General features: G+C 38.7%; 1 protein-coding gene across 3 annotated transcripts in view; it reads left to right on the forward strand.

Annotated features, from left to right (window-relative positions):
* LOC126200652 (1,5-anhydro-D-fructose reductase-like) overlaps positions 1 to 19,499 on the forward strand; it is an 84,259-nt gene that overhangs the window by 57,415 nt on the left and 7,345 nt on the right. The window contains exons 7-8 of one of the 3 annotated variants that reach the window (XM_049936727.1): positions 5,606 to 5,752; positions 6,844 to 7,018. In XM_049936727.1, coding sequence (XP_049792684.1) covers positions 5,606 to 5,738 — 133 coding nt within the window. In that variant the 3' untranslated portion in view covers positions 5,739 to 5,752; positions 6,844 to 7,018. Of the gene's footprint in view, positions 1 to 5,605; positions 5,753 to 6,843; positions 7,019 to 19,499 lie in introns of those variants that run through there. The other 2 variants (XM_049936725.1, XM_049936726.1) reach the window with 2 other exon arrangements.

A 19,499-nucleotide genomic window follows, 5' to 3' on the forward strand; every position in this document is an offset into this window, starting at 1 on the left:
CACTCATCGTAAGTCCCGTTCTTGCAGGATACTCATGGTACACTCGTGAAATGATCATTTGCGAAAATTCCCACTTCATCACTATCTTGGTGATGCTATGTCCTATCGCTCACTTGCCGACTAGAACACCACATTCAAACTCACTTAAATGTTGATAACCTGCCATTGTAGCAGCAGTAACAGACCTAACAATTGCGCCAGACGCTTGTTGTCTTATACAGGTGTTGCCGACCGCAGTGCTGTATTCTGCCTGTTTATGTATCTCTGTATTTGAATACGCATGCCTATACCAGTTTCTTTGGTACTTCGGTGTAGATAATGTATTAATTTAACAAGTAGGATTTAAAGTGACACATGCCTAGCTGGTAGTAAACAGATTGCCAGATCACAATCAGCTAGCTCTATTTGTAGTTCAGAAATACCCTAAGAAAACAGTGAGGCTGATTAAGGGCTGAACTACAGAAGATTTTTAAAGAAAGCTTAAGAATTCTGACTGGAGTAAGTTTACACTGAGTCTAATGCTAACTCTAAATTAAACATATTTCTTAAAAAGTTGGTATCCATTTTCGAAAGTAGTTTTCCTAAGGAGATAATTAAATGCATTGATGGCAAGTCACTGAAGAAACCTAGGATTGCTACGAACATAACAGTCTCTTCACAAGGAAAAAAAATGACATGCACAAAACATTCAGAACAACTAATCACGCAGAATTACTTACTTATTATAAACAGTACCGTAATGTATTACGAAATTGCAGAAAAACGTCCAGGAGTATGCACATCTTGTCAGAAATTGACAGTTCAAATAATAAAATTAATATCGAGTACTGTTAAAAGTGAGACAGAGAAGTAATATTTCTTTTAAAGAGAGTGGTAACATTGTAAAGGGAGATTCATGTGTAGCAGATATTTTTTATAATTACTTTTTAAAAATAGGTGAGAAAATTGGTGCAAATAGCCCAGAAGAGACTGTAAAACAGTGCACTGATGAAGCAATGCAGCAGACATTCAGTGAATTAAAAATTAACCTCACATTCTCACATCCCCATTTGAAAAAAGGGAGATCATAATCACTCCAAAAACAAAGTTTATGTAGGGAGGACAAAATTTCCAATAAGACACTAAAAAGTTATGGCTCTATAATATGTACAAGGTGTACAACTTTGATTCCACCATTTTTTTTCAACATTTGAGGCTTTAATGGAACAAATTTGTTACACATGTATCATTCAAAGTATTTTCCATTGCTGGCCACTACTTTCTCCCATCTTTCGGGCAGTGTACAAATCCCGCGTCGAAAAAATTGTTCATCTTTTCAAGCAATCTACGAATCTGTCCAATTTGTGACTTCTTCATGAGATCGAAAGTGTTGGTCAGTCAGGCCATGCACCATTGATCTAAACAGGTGATAGTCAGAGGGAGCAATGTCTGAAGAATATGGCAGGTGGGGTAGGACTTCCCATTTTCACCATCTCCAAGTATGTTTTGACCTCTTTTGCAACGTGGGGTCGAGTGTTGTTGTGCTGCAAAATTACTTTATTGTGCCTCTCGCTGTATTGCTTAATGCTCTGCTCAAATCCATTAATTGTGTTCAATAATGAGCACCTGTGATTGTTTCACTTGGTTTTAACACCTCATAGTACACGATGCCGAACTGGTCCCACCAAATGCAGAGCATGATCTTGGAGCCGTGAATATTCTGTTTGGCCGTCAACATAGAAGCATGGACGGGATATCCCCATGATTTTTTGCGTTTAGGGTTATCGCAATGAACCCATTTTTCGTCCCCATCAAAAAGCAATGCAGAAATCTCTTCCATTTTTGCCTCTGAAGCAACTGTTCACAAACACACAAACGCCATTCAACGTCTCTTGGTTTCAGCTCACATGGGATCCAAGTTCCTTCTTTCTGAATAATGCCCATAGGCTGGAGACATTTTGAAATGGCTTGCTGTGTCACTGCCACTAATCATGCCAGTCTTCTTGAGTTTGCTGCGAGTCTTCACTCAGCAATGTTTTCAATACTGCATCTTTGAAAACATTCTCTCTTCCACCACTATGCTGTTCTATGACATTAAAATCACCGTTCTTGAAGCGTTGAAACCACCCATGACGTGTTCTTTCACTAATAGCATCCTTACCATACGTACTTGAGAGCATTCAATGAGACACAGCCGCTGTTTTTTTTTTTTTTTTTTTTCAACTGAAACAAAACAGTAACATCTCCTGCAAATGACGAGAATTAGGCTTGTAAACTAACATTTTCAATCAAGAACAACTTTATAATGCAGAGACAAATTGACTAATGTTTGAATGAGGTTATGTTGACCAAGATCCAAGCAAATCGCCTGATGTCTGCAATCTGTTTCTTTCAACCGCTACTTATTATTGTCGCCACCTATCAGCAAATGGTGGAAGCAAAGTTTTATACCTTGTAACATTCTTAGTCATTTGTGAAATGCGTGATTAACTCACAGTATACATGTACATGCTTTTGCAGAAATATATGCCAGTAAAATTCTCTCAAACTTCCAGCTCTGTCAAGTGATTTATAATTCATGAGGTTAAAAATCAATGATCTGTCAGCCCCAAAACAGCAATGCCAGCCCATAGGACAGCATCACTATTGCGTCATCTGAACATGCACTGTGCCCAGGCGACACATTCAACAGCTGATTGTCCAGCTAGAAGAGTTTAACATAGGCTGTATAGTGGGGCTGCAGAGGCTGAGTATTCGTATTGTTGTGTTGTGTGCCATGCCAATCGTACAGACACCACCACTGGCTGTTGTCGGTGGCAACGCACACATAACATGTAGTATCTGGACATCCAATATGCACTACAAGCAGGCAGGACCAACAGATTGTGTACCACATGCAAACAGATCCCACAGTTATGGTGGGGGCTATTCAGTGCTCTGTCCTGCCTTCTATGCAACATCCCATAAGCACTAGTACCATTGGTAGATGGTTGCATGAAGTAGCGTTTGCTGCATGCTGATTCTTATGATGCCTGTCACACACACTCCCATAGTGTTGTGCCCTACTTGACTTGTGTCACGACACTGATAGCTGCAGAGGCCCAGAATAATTTTAGATTTACTGCGGTAGTGGCGTGGTTGCATTCCTGCATATTTTTTAATACATTATTTTGTGTCATTTTAGCTGAGCACCATAACTATGTAGCTGCATTTATGGATGGCTCTAAACATGGGACTCCATTTGTTGCTCTGTTGTTTTCCCTGATCATGTCTTCAAGATCCAACTGTCTCAAGTCTTTACTATCTGCTATGCAGAATTATGCATGATCTTGCAGGCGCTGAAGGAGAAGAAACGTGGTTCGAGTGCTAAATTCCTTGTCTGTTCAGATTCTCTGAGTGCCCTTCACCCTCTGCAACACCTGTACCCAGCAGATAAAGTAGTCCAGGAAGAAGCTGACTTTCTGCTGGGTACCAGGGCACATGGGTACTACGGGGAATGAAAAAGTGGATGTAGCAGCCAAGGAGGCATGTCGTGTCTTCAGATACTTCAGTGTGTGATGCTGTTACATGTTATGACCTTGCAGAGTCATGCGTCAATGGGAAGAATAGTGACTTGTAAATGACAACAGTAATCTGCATCTTATAAGTTCACAATGCTGTCCTGCTGTACCTTCTTCCTGTCATGCAGGTAGGATTAGGTCCTCCTCATTCACCGTCACATAAGCCACAGCTGTATGATGTGTGGCTTCTAGCTCTGGTGAGAGAACCCTTCAATGTGTGGTGCTCTTGATGTATAGATCTCAGGATGCCACATTTTACTAGTCTGTGTTTTATTTCCAGACCAAAGGGGACAATTCATTTGTCAACAGATTCGACCCCTACTTTATCTGACTATCAAATGAATATGTTAAAATTTTGAAAACTTTGTGAACTGTTTCACTTGTTCCTTAAAATTTCAAGGTGATGTTTTTAAGGTGTTATTGGGGTGGTTGGCTCATCCATGCTTCTTCTTAGTGATCACCCGCCACATAGTCCTGAGTATTTATTATAGCTTTCCTCTTGTCTTGTTTCAATTCACGTAACAGTTTTAGAACATCTTAACAATTTCATGATGTGACCTAGTGTAGTTGTGTGGGTATTCACCGGTCAATTGGGAGAGAGTGAGTACGATTTTATTTCAGATTACTTTTTATTTCTTTCCTGACATTTTCTCCATTTCAACCGAATTCCTTCCTAAAAATTTAATTGTGGGTGCTGATAAACTCATCGTTGAGCACACCTAACATTCCCTCATCCCCACCCACCCGCACACACACACACACACACACACACACACACACACACACCTGTCATCAGCAACAATGGGCATCGGCCCCTGCAGGTTGACAGCAGGTCATCTTTAGTGAGAAGTCCCATTTATGCCTCAGAGGCAGGTCTTTATCTGGAGGTGCAGTGGGGGTGCACCACGAAGAGTGGTCTCTCATCACAGTTCCTGCCAGATTAATGCAATGGCATGTGAAGCAATATCGTATGGTGCCCGTTCATGTTAGTATGGTGTCAGGCCCCTGTGGTTGTAAATCCAAGTGTGCAGACATCACAGCATAGAGTAATACAGATCTCAAGTGTAATCCTGCGATAGTGCATCCCATGTTGCTCGCTTTACACCATTAGTGTTCCTAAAGGGCTCCATGACAGCCAGATGGTATATGGATGGGGTCCTGCAAATGGTGGCTTTGCTGTTCGTGAACACCCACCCCCATGCTCTATTGAACAGGACAATGCTTGTCCTCATATTTCTGCCACTTCCTGAGCATATCTTTGCAGCTGTGGAAACTCTTCCATTACCATTCACATCGCCAACTCTCCCCTCAATCGCAAAATGGGGGGTTACATGAAGCATGTCATCAGGACTCCATCTCCATCCATCAATCTGGAGCAACAGCATGCTCAGGTGTGAGCAGTATGGGCTGTATTATCACAGGACTGCATCTGAGACCTGTAAAACTCCATGCTGCAATATCTGAATGCTTGGATTCACAACCTGGTGCTATACTAACATGAACATTTTGTGGCACAGTGAATGTTGGTCCTTTACAGTTGAAAGTGTAATCATTTTGTAGATGTGGCACTATCTGCCAGTCTGTAAACAATGATCACAATCTGTCTTATCCTTCTTTTTATTACAAACAAGGTGTTTTATGTTTGTTCTGTTGAAACATTCCACATCATAACATTTATCATGAACTTGATCTATGACACAAGTAACTAACTAATGCCACACCCCAGTTGAAGTGCAGCACAATATAGCTGCTCAGGACATTATAATCATATACAAGGTTCCACTGTGGCTGTGTTAAGAACTGAAAATCAGTTCACCAGATATAATGGTATGAACTTATTGAATCTACTGTTAATGTATCAGTGTATGTGTATGTTTATTCTTAACTACTTAGCTCTGCAGAAGGACCTGCTCAAAAGATTAGCAATGTTATCAGTATGCTTATTGACTACTAAGTATCTCAACTGTATGGTAAGATGTTACTTTTAATCCTTTCATTATTTATAATCATTAAACAATGAACATTGTATGTTATGATCTAATTCTAATAAGTCTGTGCAATTTCAGGGTTGAAAACCATCCTGAGTATCCCTTCAAGGGAACAAAGAAAGATACTCATAATGCTGTCAACAATGTTTTCTCATCAGAAGAAAAACAAGTGGCTAAGCCACTTAATGCCCTCTGTGTGCAAAATGTTTGAGGAATTTAGTACAAGTAAGTAGAAAAAATATTGTTGTTGTTGTGGTCTTCAGTCCTGAGACTGGTTTGATGCAGCTCTCCATGCTACTCTATCCTATGCAAGCTTCTTCATCTTCCAGTACCTACTGCAACCTACATCCTTCTGAATCTGCTTGGTGTATTCATCTCTTGGTCTCCCTCTACGATTTTTACCCTCCACGCTGCCCTCCAATGCTAAATTTGTGATCCCTTGATGCCTCAGAACATGTCCTACCAATTGATCCCTTCTTCTAGTCAAGTTGTGCCACAAACTTCTCTTCTCCCCAATCCTATTCAATATCTCCTCATTAGTTATGTGATCTACCCATCTAATCTTCAGCATTCTTCTGTAGCACCACATTTCTAAAGCTTCTATTCTCTTCTTGTTCTAACTATTTATCGTCCCTGTTTCACTTCCATACATGGCTACACTCCATACAAATACTTTCAGAAATGACTTCCTGACACTTAAATCTATACTCGATGTTAACAAATTTATCTTCTTCAGAAACGCTTTCCTTGCCATTGCCAGTCTACATTTTATATCCTCTCTACTTCGACCATCATCAGTTATTTTGCTCCCCAAATAGTAAAACTCCTTTACTACTTTAAGTGTCTCATTTCCTAATCTAATACCCTCAGCATCTCCCGACCTAATTCGACTACATTCCATTATCCTCGTTTTGCTTTTGTTGATGTTCATCTTATATCCTCCTTTCAAGACGCTATCCATTCTGTTCAACTGCTCTTCCAAGTTCTTTGCTGTCTCTGACAGAATTACAATGTCATCGGCAAACCTCAAGGTTTTTATTTCTTCTCCATGGATTTTAATACCTACTCCGAACTTTTCTTTTGTTTCCTTTATTGCTTGCTCAATATACAGATTGAATAACATCGGGGAGAGGCTACAACCCTGTCTCACTTGCTTCCCAACCACTGCTTCCCTTTCATGCCCCTCAATTTGAACGATTTTGATAATCACTCTGTGAGTAATAAGTTAGCAAATATGTAACTTTTGAATGAAATGATGCAAGTAGAATTGATAAAAATTGTGAATACTTTGCAAATGTTTGAATGAAGAACTTCAGTTCTATGTTTCAGCTCATCATAGTGGATCATAACAGGACAGGCATTCGAGAACGCTCTCTCAGGGTATTTATATGATTAGATAAATCAAGAAATATATAGATGGCATAAAATTGTTGAGAAATGAGTGAGATATAAATGATTCTTCTGGTGCATTAAATAAATGTACAGAAATTATTTAGTGTTTTAAACCTATCTCCTTGTCAAAGTTATGTGCAGTATAACTGAACACTTCACCTTCATAACACTCTTCATTGATGAAACATTACACAAAACAGAGTACAGTCTCTCATGTAAAAGTGATAATTTAACACGTTGACTGCCGCACACAGTCAGAAGTTTATGGCTCTCTCTCTTCATGATCCATGTTCTTGCTCTTAGATCTGACAAGTCATGTAGTGTACCAGAAAAAAGTTATTCAGAGATTCACCTCCAACAGTTCAAGGAAAAATTGTTGACTCTTTCTAATCAGTCCTGATAATGATTCTCTTTACAAATAACACAGCATCTTATCACAGAATGCCGGCCGCTGGTGGCCGAGCGGTTCTGGCGCTACAGTCTGGAACCGCGCGACCGCTACGGTCGCAGGTTCGAATCCTGCCTCGGGCATGGATGTGTGTGTTGTCGTTAGGTTTAAGTAGTTCTAAGTTCTAGGGGACTTATGACCTCAGCAGTTGAGTCCCATAGTGCTCAGAGCCATTTGAACCATTTTTTTTATCACAGAATGGTGCTTTGTTTACAGGAGTTTCTTGGTTGCTGATGTTTTTTAAAATGTTATACTTAGACTTTCAAGCTTTAAAAGTGGCCAGTATACCGCATTAAAGATATCACGAAGGAATTTATAAATGTTTCTACACAGCAGCAATAACATGCTAGCATCTTGAGAAGAGATGGGTGACATTGGCATGTGTGTTAGCAGTTAGCTGTTACATTTCAACGATCTGTCCCGTGATGCTGCCCATGAACGTTTACCTTGACTATTTTCTTAGAGTTGCCTTCTCATAGTTTCTTGATGCTGTGGACTTCTTATGCAGTGCCACCAACTCTCGCCATGTGACTTCGTTTCTATTTGCACAGAACAGAGAGCTGTAAGAGAGCTGTACAATATTCAAGCTGCAAAATGACATAACTGCCTTTTAAAGAATTCTTCTATATTTTGTTGCTCTAGTGAAACATTTATACATAAAGCAGATCTCATATTAACTAGATCAACATTTTCGAATTGAATCACATAACATCACAGAAGAGAGTGACATTTCTCTTCTGCTTTGTTTGATTGTTTCTGGGCATTGACATTGTAGGCAATGCCTCTTTCTGTCTGCCTTCCAAAACACCATCAAGCAATGATGCCAAAGCATAAGTGACCCTTTCACAGCAGATGGAGACACTTGATCACTTTCGCACTTTGATGATGCCCTGTGCCCATGCTTCTTTCATCCTCTCTGTACATATGTCAACACAAAGTGTGCTCAGTGGGAAGTTCTCTAAATACTAACTTCCTGAATAACGTTTTTACACAAACATCTCTCACCTGATCATAAGGAAAAGATGAAAGATGGTTTTTTTTCCCCCTAGATGTACTACCACAGCACATGTATTAGACCGTTAGCAGTGCGTGATAACATTCCTGCATGTTTAAGGTGAAACCCCAGCTCACATTCATGAAAGGCTGAAGAATATTTTGGTGGTGCTGCAAAGGATGTCAGCACAGTTAGACGTTTGGTTAGATAATGTAAGCAATCATTCATAAAAGCTCTTGGCCGGCCCACTTCTGAATTGACTATGTCAAATATGCAGTGTGCATATGACAGTACTCAATCAGCCTTTTTGGTAACAGCTGATGAATTGTGTCACAACCTTTTCATTGCTAAAGGCACTATGATTACCACTGTTAATAAATGTGGTTCGTCAAAGGTTTGTGTGTAATGGTTATCAGGGACTTTGACCAGTTAGAAGAAAAAGATGTGAAAATAATAGCCACCAGCTTGTTATAAAGCTTCAAAATGCAAAGAGAAAAATTATGATCAAATATTGTCATGGGTATGAGAGTTTATTTCTTTGAATCTGAATTTAAATGGAGTATTTACTGGCTTAACACAATGATAGCAAAATAAACAAACAATTAAATAGTGAGAACTTTGCCATCTGGAAAAGTAATACACAGGCTTCAGTTATTAAATAACACCAAAAATGTAAAATACACATAAAGGGTGACCAAAAAGTTTCTGTTTGAAGGCCGTGCAGTCCAGAATCGTTGCCATGAGCATTGAGGCAATCATTCCACCAATGCATCAGATTGGGGATACCAGTTTGGCAGAACACCTTGTTTTGCTGTGTAACAAAGTCTGTTACTGCCTGCTGCACATCCTCATCTGACATGAATCATCAGCCCTCCAAGGCCCTTTTTAAGGGACCAAAGGTGTTGATAATCACATAGGGAGAGACCACGACTGGAGGGCAGGTGCGGAGGGCAGGTGCTTGAATATTGCCTGCTTGAGTTGGTATGATTTCTGCATTACAACATTTGCAATGTGGGAACATGCGTTATCATGAAGCAGTAGCACCCCACATCATGCGCCCTTCCACAGTGGTGTTTTTTGACACACAAGCTGCTCCACACCCATTCTTCATTCTCCAGTGACTGTCTATTGGTCTTAGACTTTTGGCCAAGAAAAGAATAACAGCGCATTGGTCCTGTATGGATGCATTTGGTAACAATGTCATCAACTTCATGTTTCTGCATTTACTGCATACACATCAGAAAGGCACAAATTCCTCACTGATCCTTTGCATGCATGTGAGTGCTTGTATGCCTGCATCGGAGTTGGGCTGTGTTGCATATACAGGGTGATTCACAAAGATATGCAGATATTTTAATATGCTATTCTACAAGGAAAACCAAAGAAAAAAGTTCCTATAAACATAGGTCTGCAAATGTTTAGTTAATGGAGTTATGGCTAATAAAATATTTTGCCTGAAATTTAGCAACTTCGCTAATATGAAGGCATCGCAAAACTGTACAAGGTTAAAGTAAAGCATGATTTCCATTTATTTTGTTGTTATTGATCAGGTAAATCTTACAAAACATGTCCCAGATGTGTATCTGCAGTAGTTTTCCAGAACACCAGAGAAGCTAAGATTATTATACAAATAAATTTGTTTACTTTCCATTATGAATGAAGAAACATTTTTTGTCATTGTTAGCAACCATTAGTGAGTTATTTCAATCATTTCCTAACCTTGAAATGAGTTAGTTTTTTGTATTGTTCAGTTAAAGAACATAATAACAACAGTGTATTTAAGTGAAACCACATAGTTGTAGTTTGTATATTATTTATGAAATAGGGATGCCTTTCAAATTTACGACAGAAGAATATGCCAATATGGTGTTTATTTATGGCAAATGTGATGGTAATGCTACAACTGCAATTAACAAATGCCACGTACTTTATCCAACTCAGAGGATTCCGAATGCATGAACCAATAAAGGAGTATTTCAAATGTTACAGGAGACAGACTCTCTACCTATCATTCATAACCAGCACGAGCTCTCAATACATTAAGACGATGATGAGGATATTATGGGTGCTGTTCAATGTTGCCCGGGTCCCAGTACACAACGTATCTCTCAACGATTAGACATTTCACAATCTAAGACATGGCGTACACTAAAGTACAATAATCTGTATCCTTACCATAAACAGATAGTGCATCACTAACATCCAGGAGATCCGCCCTTCACTTGGAGTTGTGCAACTGGTTAAATACTAATTGGCAGTTACACAAATACATTTTATTTACTGATGAGGTGCAGTTTACTCAAGATTATATAAACAATTTACATAACGAGCACGTATGGTCTGAAGCAAACCCACATGCAACAGTGCAACACAATTTCCAGCACCGATTTAGCATAACTGTATGGTGTAGTATAATCAACACACACTTTATTGGACCATTCATTTTCCCAGGACATCTAACTGGCCAGACATACATACAATTCCTTCAAGAGGACATGCCCCACTTGCTCGAAGATGTTCCACTTGCTAGGTGATTGAAAATGTATTTTCAACATGATGGCGCACCTCCACATTTCACCAATGCCACTACGACACATCTAAATGAACATTTTCCCCAGAAATGGATTGGTCATGGTACTACATGTCCGTGGCTATCCAACGGATTTTTGTATATGGGGATGGATGAAAGACATAGTTTATGAGGACAAAGTCAATACCCGTGAGGCATTACTTGCTCGCATTTTGAGTACAATAGACAAAATTAAGAACAACTCTTTGAAACTGAAATGAGCAACAAAATCTGTTCATACAAGTGCAGCTAAATGCATTGCACTCAGCAGAGACATTTTTGAATATTTATTGTGAATGTATTGTGAAATTGTGTGTACACTATACCACTTCCTTAACAATGAGCTTTGTTTTTTCTGGTTTAACATTAATTCACGTATGCTATGGTACTAATAAAAGCAGATTATCTAACACATTCACACAGTTTCAGTTAACATTATTACCATCATTTTTCCAAAAGTAAATTGTCTACAACAAAATTGGTCCAAGTAGTTAATAAATTACAAATTTTATGAAATTATTTCTTTGCTTCCCTGAATGTACTGGAAAAACTACTACAGATACATGTGTGGGACATGTTTTATTAGATTCACAAGATGCGGACCTATGTTTGTTGGATTTTTTTCTTTAGTTTTACTTATAGAGTAACATACTAAAATATTTGCATAACTTCGTGAATCACCCTGTACCACCATGATCAGAATGACTGTAACATTATAAAACCAAATTTTTAGATCTACTTTTGGAAATAAGTGCATAATTTGTTTGCCTTTCAGGTATCATAGGATCCTTTTAACTAACATCAGCTGGTCTCTATGAAAATTCAGCATTATGAGATTTTCTTCTGTATCAGTGTCCTTTATAGCAGGAGTAGGTAAAGCATTACAGTTCCTCATGTTGGAAGTGCTGTTTGTGTAATGAGTTTGATGTAAGCATACAGGTCCAGCCTCTTGTTGACCAGTTTCCAGACCTAAGAAAAAAGAAGCACGTATTGAAGTAATTTTGAATTCTTCGATTAAATCACTGACAAATTCTTGAAGTTCCTCTTCACTGCGATCTGCCATCGAACCATCATTGAACTAAAGTGCAAAGAATATTTTCTTAAAGCTTATCTGTCTCATGAAAAGATATGGATCAGTGTTGTTCCTCTGGAAGCCCAATTTCATGAGACAAATACTAAAGTTCTCATTCCAGCAACGAGGAGACTGCTTAGAGTCTGTATAGACTTGTCTTCAAGCAACACACTCTCCTAGACACATCATCACATCACTACATGTACGAGGCGAGTTCAAAAAGTAATGGGAAATTTTGTTTTGCTAAAATTATCTCTATCTTTTTTATTAACAACTTTGTCCCCTTCAAAGTAATTCCCCTCAGATGTAACACTTTGATACCAGCAATTTTTACAATCTTGGAAATGCTGCTGGAACTACCTTTTCACTATGGCATTAAGCTCCTTCAGTAATTTTGATTTGTGTCGTCAGTGGTGGCATAACAATGCCCTTTCATGGTTTTCTGCAGCCTCAGGAATAGAAAGAAGCCACAGGGGGCCTTGTTTGACAAATACAATCACTGAGACAACTTAAAAGTTTTGTTCTTTGCCTAAAAATCATGAACAGCCACTGAGGTGTGAGCGAGAGCATTACCATGATGCAATTTCCACAAGTGGTTTTGCCACAATTCTGGTCATTTTCTTCATATTGCTTGTTGTTGTTCTTGTTGTTGTTGTCTTCAGTCCAGAGACTGGTTTGATGCAGCTCTTCATGATACTCTGTACTGTGCAAGCTTCTTCATCTCCAAGTACCTACTGCCACCTACATCCTTGAATCTGCATAGTGTATTCATCTCTTGGTCTCCCTCTACGATTTTTATCCTCCACACCGCCCTCCAATGCTAAATTGGTGATCCCTTGATGCCTCAGAACATGTCCTACCAACTGATCCCTTCTTCTAGTCAAGTTGTGCCACAAATTCCTCTTCTCCCCAGTTCTATTCGGTACCTCCCTATTAGTTCATAATCTAACCATCTAATCTTCAGCATTCTTCTGTAGCACCACATTTTGAAAGCTTCTACTCTCTTCGTGTCTAAACTATTTATCATCCATGTTTCACTTCCATACATGGCTACACTCCGTACAAATACTTTCAGAAAAGACTTCCTGACATTTAAATCTATACTCGATGTTAACAAATTTCTCTTCTTCAGAAACGCTTTCCTTGCCATAGCCAGTCTACATTTTATATCCTCTCTACATTGAACATCATCTGTTATTTTGTTTCCCAAAGTAGCAGAACTCATTTACTACTTTAAGTGTCTCCTTTCCTAATCTAATTCCTTCAGCTTCACCCAATTTACATTTCATTATCCTCTTTTTGCTTTTGTTGATGTCCATTTTATATCCCCCATTCAGGACACTGTCTATTCTGTTCAACTGCTCTTCCAAGTCCTTTGCTATCTGTGACAGAATTACAATGTCATCGGCAAACCTCAAAGTTTGTATTTCTTCTCCATGGATTTTAATTCCTACTCCAAACTTTTCTTTTGTTTTCCTTTACTGCTTGCTCGGTATATAGATTGAATATCATCGGGGATAGGCTACAACCCTGTCTCACTCCCTTCCCAAGCACTGCTTCCCTTTCCTGCCCCTTGACTCTTATAACTTCTAATGCTTTAGATGACAAGAAGCAATGTGAAGCTGGATTGCAAACTTCCCACCTCTCTTCCATAGGCTGACTTACTTGGCATGCACAGCTAATCTTCTCCTCTGGAGAGCCGGCCACATCGACCTCCGAAAACTTCTTCTCCGAAGAATAATGCTGGTTAAGGGAATTTATCAGACTCTCTCTCTAGTCTTGAAATAATTTGGTACTTGAAGGATACTTTTAGTTCAGTCATAGTATATTTCAACTTCCACAAGAACATATTCACCATTTCTCAAATAAATATTCAAACTCATGAAAGTCAACCAAGTCGTCAAACATTAGACTCTATTAAGATACATTTACAACAGGGTTGGTTTAATAACCACCAGAAAATATGAACATATTTGCTTCTAGCAAGTCCAACACATGAATTACATGAAAATCTAATCTCATTTCTTCATTTGTCCTTAACAATCATCACAGTCACTAAACCAGCAAAGAGTAGCACATGCTCTTCTCTACAGTGAAACTCTATGGATTGTACAGCAGGTACTTGTCGGCCGCCGCATCCACACTTTGCTCGTGAGCGTTTTTAGATCTGCACACACAAACATGCAATGTGCAATAGGTCGGATTCATCTCTCTCACACTTTTATTTAAAATATTGTGTGTTCGAGATGGAGAAGGCCAAGTGGTTCTAGAGTTTATGCGGAAATTCTCGAAGCACTAGAGCGGCAGGCCTCATACTGCACACACTACAGACAATGTGCAGAGCTCACAAATTGGTGACTGCTGACAGACACATCGCAGTGAACGAATTGTCATGCTACGTTGGGATAGGGGAAGGAAGTGTTTGCAGAATACTGAAAGTGTTGGCGTTAAAAAGGTTTGTGCCAGGTGAATTCCCAGGATGTTGACAGTGGCTTACAAAACTCAGACTGACAACACTGAAACAGCTGCCTTACAGTCCTGATCTGACTCCATGTGACTATCATCTCTTTGGGAAACTGAAAGACTCTCTTCGTGGAACAAGGTTTGAAGGTGATGACTCCCTTGTGCACACTGCCAAACAGTGGCTCCGACAGGTTGGTCCAGAATTTTACCTTGCGGGTATACAGGCGCTGGTTCCAAGATGGCATAAGGCAGTTGAGAAGGATGGAAATTATGTAGAGAAATGAAAATATTGTTCCTAAAGGATGTATCTACACTCTGTAAAACTTTCAAACATGTAGAATAAAATACAGATTAAAAAAAAAAAAAAGTGTGCATTTCTTTTGGAGTGACGCTCGTAGTTTATGTCTGTAGGAACTCTGGGCAACTGAAAGTTATCTTTTCGCCATTTGTAAACTCACATAAAACATAATAAGGCTAGTGATACATAGAATTCAAACTTACCAGAATAATTCCTATTAAATGTGTGACTTTTGTCACAATACTGTTCTTTTCCCCTAGGATCAGTACCTATACCTTACATGTGGGTTGACCCTATGGTGCGGCTGGTCCCGGCGGAGATTCGAGTCCTCCCTCGGGCATGGGTGTGTGTGTTTGTCCTTAGGATAATTTAGGTTAAGTAGTGTGTAAGCTTAGGGACTGATGTCCTTAGCAGTTAAGTCCCATAAGATTTCACACACATTTGAACATTTTTTGACCCTATGAATGCACTTCCTCCTTCCATTCTGGTAGGTACGCCCCTTTATAAAACATCCCTATTCATCAGGCCACAGGTCATCCTATCTCTCTGTAGGTATGCCTGCCCTATATCCTTAGCAAATGCCGGGTATGTCCCCCTTATCCTTTATGAATAGGCCTCATGGTTCATTGCCCTAGTATACATCTTTATGTACACTATAATTAAATATTTCCTGGTAAAATGAAATCTATTTTACACTTTACTCTCACTTCTTAGTACCTCTTCTAATACCTTAGAGTCCTCTTCCACTTCTCGACTTCTATAATCTTAGTAGATGAATAAGGAAAAGAGGGAAAAATAGATAGGTCCTCAAACAAGAAGTAAGAAAGGAAAAAAGGTAGATGTGGTTGCTAAGATTGAAGAAGAGAAAGAAGACAGACCCCTTCCCCACGATCCATACCTCACCAGTACTTGAGTGAGAAGCCGGAGGAGGTATGATGTTAAATTGTCTCCTACAGAACGGAAATTCCCACCTTCACCCTCGAGGCCCACAAAGAAAATCTTAGCAGCGCTATGAAAACAGCAAATGGTGAAGAATCAGGCACACTTGTTTGTGAGGGTTGTTTGAAAGGTGTGATGTGTGTTTTGTGTTAGTCATGATTTATCTGTTAGTGTAAATCATGCTTTTACCTACCCTACTCACTCCTTTCGAAATCAATACAAATCCTCCCGTCTACATCACATCTCACAAAAGGTATAAAACATTCTATACAAACTAGAAAATTATACACTACAGTATAACTGTTGCTCACTTCGTCACATTACATTATATTTTACACAGACTTAATATTCTTATTCCATTTATTTCATCAAGAGATCACTGTTTATATGTGATTCTCTTAAACCAGTCTTTATCTTACAGTCTTATCCAGTTTTCTAAGTGCTAATAATATAGCATAGTTTAAGATTCTAGGAATAGATTACAGAATAGTTTAAGATTTGAAGGGAATTCAGTGCAGGAAAATTTTATTACAGAAGAAACACCGAAAACAACTCGGGATCCAATGGTCGTCATTCCGCGCATTAACACCAAGGGTTAACATCCCTGAGGGATAGATAACTCTGCCCGTATCCCATGGATTTGATATTAAGTTCACTTGAGCAAGTGGAGACCAGTAATTCTCGTTAAATTTTGTTTGAAAGTCTCCCCACTGCAAAACAATCACCACTTCACTAGGTAACACAACATTAGGTGACAATACACTTTTCTCTACTTTGTTTTGGATCAGTTCGAATTCCATCCACAAGTTGTCTGTAACCTTGCTGGTATTATTAAGTTTGTAAGAAGCAATAGTCAAAATGTTTCTGGGGGTTACTCTCGCGGCAACTCTTTGACCCATCGTTTCATCATATGGTTCCTCCAAAATACATACATTTATAATATAAAAGTCAGATATATTCTTTTTGGAATTCATTCTACATTACCTACTCGTGAACTGAGAACTTGCGTACTGACAGCTATAATTTGCGATTGAATAATCGATGTTAATTCCTTAGGCTGATCTACACTCTCTTTCAAAGTACTTAAACCTTGTCTTACATTATTGTATTCATTATTGTACACATCTTTTAAAGATTCTAAATTTTCAATAGGTTTTGATTCTACATTATTATATTTATCTTCAATATCAAATTCTAACTTTTTTGTTAAATCCTGAAATTGATCATTCTGTTTCTGAATAAGTCCTTGAACAGTTGATTTATTTGTCTGCTTAAAGAACTAGTTAGTTCACCTTTGAAATCTATTTTAAAATGTTCTACTTTAGTAGTTATAGCATCACATTCAGTTTTCAAATTTCCAGTGCCTTCACATAAATTACTTAAGTCTTTACTTTGTGAATCTACCTTAGCACTTAACAATCCTAAACTTCCATTCTGAATATCCAATTTATTATTTAATTAAGTATTCACTGAATCTAAATTAAGACTTTGAACATTTAAAACTGCACTCTGTGTTTCTAGATTCTCACTTAGTCACACTTAGTTCCTTCCTCAATGAAGCACCCTGCTCATCTATTTTTCATTTAGTTGAGTATTTACTGAGTCTAATTTAAGACTTTGAGCATTTAAAGCTGCGTTTAATTCCTTTCTTACAGCCACTGAATCTGCACTTTGGGCTTTGATTAAATTTACTAATTCAGACCTGTCTGGCACTTCCTGACTTTCATAGCTATGGCTGGTTCTCTGTGAATTATCCATATTCCTATTAATTTTAGATCTAGTTATAATTTAACGAATTAACTCTTAAGTATAATAACTACACCAATAAAAGTCACTCTACTGTTTGTATCACTTCTTGCTAAGGTACTAAAGTTATATTTTGCGCTCACCCGGCATAGAATTCTTGCAGCATAGGTAAGCGGATGTGACGGCAAGTCAGCACTGGTGAACAGCAAGCTGGTGGCATCAGATGTTGGCGTCGGTAGGCAGCTGTGGAAGCAGGTCAGCACTGGCGAACCGCAACTGGTGCCAGCGGTGTCGGATGTTGTTTCTGTGTCGGCATCACCACGATGTGTGTGAGAGTTGTATACTCCCCCCACTGGATCTTCTTAGTTCAATTATTCTCATCGTATCTCTTCTTAGTATAATACGTCGAGGTCTTCTTTCCATTCTTTTAAAGTTATTACTTCCTTACGTCTTCCCTTTTGTTACATCCACAAATTTTTCCATTTGATTTTTGGTCTTAATCCAATTACACAAAACAGTTATCTTGTCTGATTATATCTGGTTGCTATGATCTTCTTCTTCCATTTCTTCTCAAAATTCCTGTTTTTTCGAGTCCTTTTGACTGGTCACCACACACTAACGCTTTTTTGACTATAGAATGTGTGGAGTAAATATAGAAACTTTGTTTTCACCAATTAACAATGTTTTGGACTACACAGAATAACATTCTCGCATTCCATATCTGAATATCTCCGTAGTCCTGTATTTCACTCACTTTTTGAGCTTTAGAAACACATTTACTTACATTTATAAGCGAGTTGGTTTAAGAACCACTTGGAATTATGAACATGTTTTGCTTCTAGCAAGTCCAACACATGAATTACATGAAAGTCTAATATTGTTTCTTCATTTGTCCATAAAAATCATCACAGTCACTAAACCAGCAAAGAATAGCACATGCTCTGTGGATCGTACAGCAGGTACTTGTCGGATGCTGCATCCACACTTTGCTCATGACTGTTTTTAGACCTGCACACACAAACATGCAATGCGCAGTAGGTCGGATTCGTCTCTCTCACACTTCTATTTAAAATATTGTGTTCAAGACAGAGGAAGGCCAAGTGGTTCTAGAATTTACGTGGAAATTCTTGAAGCACTACAAACTGCCATCTGGTTTCTGTACAAATTGGAAACAGCCTTTCACTCATTGTATTGGATCTCTACCACCTTCAGAATTTGAAAGAGAGTATTCCAGTCAACATTGTCAAAAGCTTTCTCTAAGTCTATAAATGCTAGAAACATAGGTTTACTTTTCCTTAATCTATCTTCTAAGATAAGTTGTAGGGTCAATAAGTTGTAGGGTCAGTATTGTCTCCTGTGTTCCAACATTTCTACAAAATCCAAACTGATCTACTCTGATGTTGGCTTCTTCCAGTTTTTCCATTCATCTGTAAAGAATTTGTGTTAGTATTTTGTAGGTGTGACTTATTAAACCAATAGTTCGGTAATGTTCACCCCTGTCAACACATGCCTTCTATGGGATTGGAATTATTATATTCTTCTTGAAGTCTGAGGTTATTTTGCCTGACTCATACATCTTGATCACCAGATGGTATAATGTGTCATGGCTGGCTCTCCCAAGGCTATCAGTAGTTCTTATGGAATGTTGTCTACTCCCGGGGCCCTGTTTCGACTTAGGTCTTTCAGTGCTCTGTTAAACTCTTTACACAGTATCATATCTCCTATTTCATCTTCATCTACATCTTCTTCCATCTCCATAATATTGTCCTCAAATGCATCGCCCTTGTATAGACCCTCTGTATACTCCTTCAACCTTTCTGCTTTCCCTTCTTTGCTTAGAACTGTGTTTCCATCTGAGCTCTTGATATTCATACAGGTAGTTCTCTTTTCTCCAAAGGTCTCTTTAATTTTTCTGTAGGCAGTATCTGTCTTACCCCTAGTGAGATGTGTGTCTACATCCTTACATTTGTCCTCTAGCCATCCCTGCTTAGCCATTTTACACTTCCTGTCGATCCCATTTTTGACACATTTGTATTCCTTTTTGCCTGCTT

This window comes from Schistocerca nitens, chromosome 1 (genome assembly GCF_023898315.1).
Source record: "Schistocerca nitens isolate TAMUIC-IGC-003100 chromosome 1, iqSchNite1.1, whole genome shotgun sequence".
NCBI classification, from domain to species: Eukaryota; Metazoa; Arthropoda; class Insecta; order Orthoptera; family Acrididae; genus Schistocerca; species Schistocerca nitens.